The 8476-nt window shown below is 37.0% G+C and overlaps 1 protein-coding gene across 4 annotated transcripts; it reads left to right on the top strand.

Moving 5' to 3' along the window:
* Positions 1-874: 874 nt before the first annotated feature.
* tra2b (transformer 2 beta homolog) lies at positions 875-6030 on the top strand. Of its 4 annotated transcripts, none has more exons than XM_029282619.2 (8): positions 875-996; positions 3747-3892; positions 3971-4154; positions 4302-4490; positions 4601-4716; positions 5366-5488; positions 5569-5639; positions 5727-6030. In XM_029282619.2, exons 1-8 carry the CDS (start codon positions 964-966, stop codon positions 5735-5737), a joined length of 873 nt encoding a protein of 290 aa, XP_029138452.1. In that variant the 5' UTR covers positions 875-963; the 3' UTR covers positions 5738-6030. The 4 variants fall into 4 exon arrangements, with proteins under 4 accessions (XP_029138452.1, XP_029138451.1, XP_020515191.1 ...); XM_020659536.3 differs by having other exon boundaries at positions 880-996; positions 3992-4154; XM_029282618.2 differs by having other exon boundaries at positions 876-996; positions 5366-5639.
* Positions 6031-8476: the final 2446 nt, after the last annotated feature.

Below are 8476 nucleotides of genomic sequence, written 5' to 3'. Positions count from 1 at the left end.
TTTCTCTACAAGACCCTGCAGTGTGGTATGGTTATCAAGGCATGTGGACTAGCCCCATATAACACAGTGATGACAAATCTATCTTTGAAAACCTGGTGTTATTGGCTGATGTGTATTATTTCAAAACAACAAAACAGTCAAGGTAACATCTGGTAAGGAGTTATTTCTATTATAAAAAATTATTGGACTTTTTCAAATAATTATAGCCTAATAGGAACCTTAAAATGCAGTCTTTATAAAAATAGAAGCTTAATGCATCGACTTCTCTTTGATGAGTGGATATGATCAAATTGGTTTCTGGGGTATAAAAAATATCCAGTTAGAGTCTGTGTTTATTAAAGAATAGAATAGAATAGATGTTTATTGCCATTTGCACAGGTACAGGACAGTACAGGTACATTGGAATTCTTGTGCATTTCTCCCTGAGTCAGCTTCTACAAAAAAAGTTAAAATTATATATAAAATAGAATAGCATTATAAGAAAAAAAGTAGAAAAGTACAAAAAAAGTAAAAAATAAATAAGTTGTAGTAACAGCTAAGTGATTTAAAATAAAATGTACAGAAGCTATACACTGTATTAAAGCAAATATATAATACAAAAAAAATAACAAAGGGGAACACTGTACAATGAAATGAAAATATAAATATGTTTTCTTGTCTCTAACTAAATGACAATTTATCAATTTATCTGTTTGTTTGTTTTTTATCCTTACTGAACATTAGAGGAAAATATAATGACATTTTTACCTTTTCATCTGTTCTGTTGATAACCTCTCATGGTAGGGACTTGATCATTGTACATTACACTTTGGTTGGTGTCCCATCCGGGTCCTATCCCAGCAGCAGGCCTGAGGAGCGGAGAGCTGACATACAGAGGTCGCCACAGCAACACCTAACAGCAGGTCGTAGCAAGCTGGCTACTATTAGGGCTCAAACACCGTAACAAAGTCACAGGTGTAAACAATGAGCGATAACGACAAGGGATATGGCGAGCGGGTATGTATGAGTCTTGTTAATTCTTAAATATAATTTGAACTAATTTGCTTGTATTGCTCATTGAAATTGACACCGGGTGATTCTTTATAATGTATCGTGTCGCAGCTCTCCAAAGCTAACGTTAGCTCATCAGTGTTAGCTAACGTTAGCCTCTGTGTATGATGTGCAGATACAAACATACAGACACATGTTACCAAGTCGATGCTAACTTTAGCCAACCAGTTTACTCTTTTACAAATACATAAATATCTTTTGAATGTGTATCCTTACAATGACGAATTGTAATTGATATATCTACTTTTTAGACAATTTGTGTTATAAATACAGCAAGGTATGTCTAATGTTTTGTTACTCTGCAGAAACCTGCAGGATTATGGTTTTACAATAACAATACTTAATAATAATAGTAATAATAATAATAATAATTGAATAATTTTTACTTTATTAATTGTCGTTTGGTAGTAAACTGTATTTGGAGATGTCATCTTTCAGTGATATGTGTTAACAATTGTAAAATATCATCACGTTTTCTTTCATGCTGTCAATCAATGACATGATAATGTTTAAATATTTACACAAATGTAAAACAAAATGAACGGCCTCAACATTTCTGCTCACTCATTTGCTTTAACTTGCACATTGAACTCTAATTTGCAAAAGTGACATCGAGAACATTCTTCACTGCAGGAAACAGCAAAGTTTCCTGACTGCTGTCACTGGACTGACTAGTATGTTCACATGTTTTTAAAACACTGGAGCCAATTTGCTGGGAAGTATTACAGCCCTGTATATTTTCACCCTTTAAGATTTTTATTTTTTTTAAAGACCAATCTTAATCTTCTCATAATAAGTCCAATATGTTTTAATTAATTAAATTCTTGTGTGTATGTTACAATACAAGATCATAAAACGTGTGTTATATGTGCCGCACATTATATTTTTTCTCGGGTTATAGTGTGATCAAGATTATTGTAGGGCTCAACAGTGTGGTTCAGGAAGTAAAAACCCTATTCATTTTCTCCATAGCGGATTTGATTATTAGCCATAATGTCATAACCATCTAAGGTAGACTAACTAGCTACCTGAGAGTGGAAAGATGGTATATGCTCCTGTAGGAGAAACACGTTTGTGTGATATCAGCCTTGTTAAATAAACAAAACAAGATTTATTTTCATTTATTAAGAGTGTCACAGCGATGTCGCTTTTTAGTTGAGCTTTCTGTTACCATTGCAATGTTTCCCGCCCCTCGGCGCCTTATGTGAACAGATAGGTTCACATAAGACGCATAAAGTACTAATAACCTTGTTATGCAGCAGTGAATGTCATTTATATATTCCACAATATAGTACACTTGTATTAACAGTATCTATAACAATGAAAAAAGTTACTTTTAAGGTGAAGCGATATCATTTGCAATAGATTGTGGGATGAGTAGTTCATTCACTCGAATGAAAATTATGTCCACAGTCATGTACTTTTACCTTTTTCTCAGTCTTTCAATGCCGTTTTGGTGCAGAATTAACTGTACTATAGTCCTGAGTATTGGGGTAGCTGGTTGTCATGGTTCGAGGCTTCAGTCACTTGATATAAGGAGCCATTGAAAAATCAATGGAGGATTTTAATGGGGAAATTTACTTCTGGAACCAGAGCCGCCGAGAAAGTGGGCGGTCACTGTTGAGCTCTATTGAGGCAAGTTTGAGCAAATGAGTGGCAGCAGCATCTTGAGGTCATAAGGTCAACCTTAAAACAATATTTGTTTAATAAATTAAAGCTCTACTGAGGGAGGGGGCTGTTTCACATTCAGTGGTTTGATACTTACTGTAGTGCCTCTTAAACTTGACAAACAGTTTGACTGACGCAGACATTGCAGGACAATGCAATGTGTTTTTTGTAAATTATCTATTTTGTATTTTGGTGCAGCCACAGCTACTGTTAATTCATGTTCCGATATCATACTTGTCAAACTGTAAGATGCCATTAATACATAGCAGTGAATCTGAACCACTGAAAGTGAAATACTTAGAGCTAACATTTCAGATTTGTGTAACAAGGTTTTAAACATTCCCGTGCATGTCATTAGATTTTGATAACTTCTCTTAAAATTGAATGAGGGTACGGTTTTAATTGCAGTCATATATTCTTCATCCTTTTCTTTTCCATAAAGGTTAAGGTTGGACGAAGAAAATGCGGAAGAAGTCTCACATCCACTTTATTTTCAATAATATGAAGCTCACATGTGTGAAGCTCAATTGTTGGTTGCATGCTAAAACATGAGGAGGGAAGAAGTGTGGGCTGTGTGTGAGATGGGTGAAGTAAGAAGAAGTAAGACAATTGAAGAAAGAAGAATAATGTGACGTAATGAAGTTAAAGAAATGAAGTTAAGGAAGGAAGTGATCTGGATAAGGTCACCGTGCTAAGTAATTTTCTGGTCTGTTTGTCCATGCGTGCATGTTTTTTTTTTTTTTACATACAACACAACTTAAGTTAAAATCAATACATTTTTAGTTTCATTGTGTAGACAATCACATGAACATGTTATGATATATATTACTTTTCCTGTGAACAAACATAGAATTAAAATGCATTCCTAATCACATTCCTAAATTCTGTATTGTTTTTTCTCTACTGTTCACAGGATAGTCTTTAATCATTACTACATAAAATCATTTAGATTAATTTCCCCTGCTTTAGACCTTGCAGCTACTCATGTATGCTGAAAACTGGTGTATCGGTGTGTGTGGTTCGTTCAGGAGTCTCGCTCTGGATCCAGGAGCTTGAGTCCACAGGGCTCAGGGAAGTCAGCAAGCCGCTCCCCGGCTCGTTCCCCTGCACGTTCAAAAGAAGGATCTCGCCACTCCCACTCCAGATCGCGATCTCGTTCTAGGTCAAAATCTAGGTGAGTTAGAATTTTGTTAGAAGTTACAATGTCAAAACGCTCCTGTGTCTATTGAAGCAGCTTTAGTTGTAGTTAAAGTATTTATTTTTTCTTTTTCAGGTCACATTCCCGCCATGGCTCACGCAGACACTACAGCCATTCTCGCTCCCGCTCGAGGTCCTATCACCGCAGATCTCACAGCAGGTCCTACAGTGGAGAGCGCCGACGCAGGAGCCACAGCCGCTCACCGATGTCTAACCGCCGCAGACACATCGGCAACCGCGTAAGTGCTCAGTGGAACTTCTTTGAACAATAATTTTGTTATATTTTATAGAAAATCAACATCTTAATGTGGGTTTTTCCAGCATCAATCATGAATATATAAGCAGTACACGATCATAACAAAGCCTCAATCACTTAAACCTTCCAGGCTAATCCTGATCCAAACTGCTGCCTGGGAGTGTTTGGCCTGAGCTTGTACACCACAGAGAGGGATCTGAGGGACGTTTTCTCTAAATACGGCCCTTTGGCAGATGTTTCTATCGTGTATGACCAGCAGTCAAGGCGGTCCAGGGGCTTTTCTTTTGTTTACTTTGAGAACAAAGAAGACGCTAAGGAGGTATGAGATTATGGGTTGAGAAGGGCCAACAGCCAAACCTGTTTTTTTTTTGTTTTTTTTTTACTGTTTTGAAGTCTAATCGGGTCATTTACGTGTTTATTCACTGTCAGGCAAAGGAACGAGCCAATGGTATGGAGCTGGATGGTCGTAGGATCAGGGTTGACTTCTCCATCACAAAGAGACCTCACACACCAACTCCTGGAATCTACATGGGCCGGCCAACATAGTAAGTTGTCAATACCACACGACCACACAGTTCCTCCATTTAAAGGACATGGGCATTCTTAGTTTTAATCTGAGATTTAAAAGAAGAGTGCTTGAAACTCAAAGTCGTCAACAGAGGGCTGTCTCTGAGATAAATTGTAAAAAATAAATGCTCAAGGGCTAATGGCATTCATTTGGAAAGCAAGTCTTTACATGTGTTATGTTGAGATCATAATGACCACCTGTGACTATTAACATATCAGATATTTTGGGCTTGGGCAAGTTTAGCAGTAGAAGAAGTGCTATGTAATTAAATAAGTATTAAATGGGTGCTCCTGCGACTGAGATGTTTTGTTGCTTTGTTTGAACCCTTTTATTTCTAACTCACTCAGCATCTTGCAATCAGATCAAAAAAGAGAGAAGAAAAAAGGAACTGAATAGAGTTTGATATTTGTTTAATTTGTCTGAAATTGACCCTATGTATTTATTTATTTTTACTGTGATTGTTTGTATTTATTTCTCTACCTTTCGGTTTGACAATATAAATGCTCATGCCCCTTGTTTTTTCAAAGTTCTGCTCAGGAAGAACATTAACGATAGACTTGGAAGTACAGGGTAACATAATTATAGAAATAATGTTTGTATGACTAACTGTTTTTTCCCCTGCATAGTGGTGGAGGTGGTCCTAGTGGTCCTCGGCGTAATTCACGGGACTGCGACCGAGGATATGACCGAGGATACGACAGAGGAGGTTATGATCGCTATGACGACAGGGAGTACTACAGATCATACAGGTGTGTGATTTACACACACATTAGCTCTAAACTTTTCCCTTTTGTTTATATTTTAAACTGCTGGTGTTGTCTTGTTTCAGAAGGCGATCTCCGTCTCCGTACTACAGAGGGGCTTACAGGTCTCGCTCCAGATCACGGTCTTACTCTCCCCGTAGGTGCTTTTCAGAAAATACAAATTGTTTAATTAAGGAACTCAACAGATTACAATGTGTTGAACAATGACTGTTTTGTTTCACAGGTCGCTATTGAAAGTCCTCTCCTCTTTCCAAAGCTCAGAGTGGAAGTATTTCTGATTGGTTTGATTGATCGGCTTTCTTAAGGTGATCATCACACCTCTCTTTGCTTGTGTAAGTGAGTAGTTAACTTATCCTGAGATCAGTTGTGAAGCAATGTCATTGAGATGCACTAAGCTGTCCCCTCTTGTTTTTAATTTAAATGTATGGCTGGTATCAGCCATTATCAATATGTTAATGTTTGAATTTTTGTAAGCATATTCAGTGTAAATTCATCTTGAACATATTAAAGGAAAATGCCTATTTTCATTTTGGCTCCTGTCAGTCCTTTCAGCCCTTTAACACTGCTATTTGTTGCTTAGCCATTTAATTAGTGAAAAACTCATCATTTTTATTCTCATCCTCTACCTAGAAACCCTTTTGACAGGACAGTGTCAAGTCATTTCAAATGGTGCTTTGAAGAGATTAAAAGCTCCTATGTCATAGTTGATAAACTATAAAATCTATAATTAAGATGAGCTGAGGTCACATATCAAGCCTTTTAATACTGTTGTCCTATAAACACTCGTATACCCAAACAGAAAATTAAAATGTGTCCAAACAAGAGTTTTACAATTTGTCTGAAAAAACTGAGGCAGTAGTTTCAAAGTTACTAAACAGAGTAATAAGGCTGATTACTAAATCAAATTATATTGACATATATTTAACATATAGCCCTCCAGACATTGAATCTCTGCCAACATTTGAGGTTTTTGCACTAACTCTAATAATGATAAACTGAAAAAGCAGTTCAGTCTTAATTATCAGGCTAATACTGCCTGACTGCATTTTATAAATATGTCATTAAAATGCCACTGCTCATCAGGCAGGCACAAGTCTTAAACATTCTTCTAGCTGACTTATGAGGCTGACTCATCTTTGAGCAAATGCAGTTAAACAAATGAAGTTGATTTCAACATGTAGTAAACAAACTACTACTCACCATGTGGTGAATCGAGTCTAGAGAGAGAGAGAGAGAGAGAGAGAGCGAGCGAGCAGCTTGTGGTTGTTAGGGTCTTCAGTCCAACATCAACCCCTGCTGGTCACAGAGCAGTCCACACCTCTCCAAGCATCCATCACAGACAGAACACAATACCATTTATACTTAATTATTAATCATATTTTTTTGCCAGTGGTTTAAAAAATACACCTCAGATCCCCAGGTAAATAACAGTCAGCTTCTTAAAGGGCCAGTGCACTTGTTTGCCATCTAGTAAGAAAGATACTATAAGTGTTTAAGCTTTTTCTCTTACTGTCCAGATTATGGAATAATTTTTAAAGAATCTGCAAGGACAAAATGAGTGAACAGTTTTTCACTGTATTTTCATACCATTTGTTTTAAACATTTTGATAAACCCTCAGTGTAATATCATTTGATCTTAAGTGATGAAAATAATGTTTTTCAGTAGATTTAATAAAAATGCACACATACTGTATGTTGTAATAATTGTCTCTTCTCAGTATCATTAAGTCTTGAGAACATGTTATGCTGATATACTGATAGTAAAATAAATCCACATAGGAGATAATCCTTTAACAGTTAGTTCCTCAAACCGTACTAGTGCTCAATAATTGAGAAAAAAAATATTCACATGTCGGTGTATTGTGAAAACAACAAAGCAAATAAGAGCCTGTGAGGGAGTCTGGATAATAACAGGATTGTGTAAACTGTCAGGTTTTATCCCACAGCAGCACGAGGAACCTGTAAACAGGATGTCAACAGTAGTTTTATAATTTAATCCAATCCTAGTTTATATTTTATGTATTTTTTTTGGGAATGTCTCTTTAATCCAACCCCCCAGGCTGGGGAGGGAAGACTGTCATAATAATGTTGTATGGGTGAATAAACTGAACTTGTAACCTTGAATTTGGGTTAAAGGGAAGAGGTATTACAGTTTACAACCATCAGTAATGGTTGGAGGTATATTCAGTGAGAGCAAATAAAATGAACAGGAACACAAGAGTAGATAAGACAAATCAAAGTGCTCAGATTTAGAGGAAGCAGCAATAATAGACCCACACCTTGGACACTTCAGACATTAGTCGACATCCCCTCCAGTTTCAGAGATAGTCACTTTCCTTTTTTTGTCACTGACTTGCTCAACATTTAATCAAGAAAGGATGAAAATGAGACACACTGTAGTGACGTATGTATTTTGTTTGTCCACTTTCATTTGGAAAAGTAGACAGTTTACGTTCACATGAAGCGTGAGTGCGATTAATTAAATAAAAGATGTTTAATTTATAATAAATGTTTAAGTTGTAAAATGAGTACACTAACCATTCAATGCAGTCAATACATTGTTAATTGATTAGAACTGTGAACAGGCCTGCACACAAACTGTTGTTAGCATGTCATCAGGAAAGTAACTAAAGAGCTGTTTTGTAAATAGGGCACAGCTTGGACATTCCTCTGTTCACACACACACACACGCACATACACACACACACTGTCGTAAACAAGCAGAGGAATGGTGGTCACTCCTGCTGCTGGCACTCTCCTCAATACAGTAGGGTGGCAGTAATGTTCCAAGCGTTTCCAAGGCGCAGGCGAGTCACATGTAGAAACACTCAAATGCTGTAGGCTCAAAGCTCCTCCCCTTTAGGCTCAAAGCCCCTCCCCTTTTGTAGGTACAAGACTACACATCCGTGCACGAGCACTGCAGCTGTGGGTGTCCTACGCCCTCACCTTTTTTTACACTTCAGCCTTTGAGCA

Source organism: Labrus bergylta, chromosome 13 (genome assembly GCF_963930695.1).
Source record: "Labrus bergylta chromosome 13, fLabBer1.1, whole genome shotgun sequence".
Classification (NCBI taxonomy): domain Eukaryota; kingdom Metazoa; phylum Chordata; class Actinopteri; order Labriformes; family Labridae; genus Labrus; species Labrus bergylta.
The sequence above is the reverse complement of the archived record's forward strand: the minus strand, read 5'-3'. Positions and strand labels throughout refer to the sequence as shown.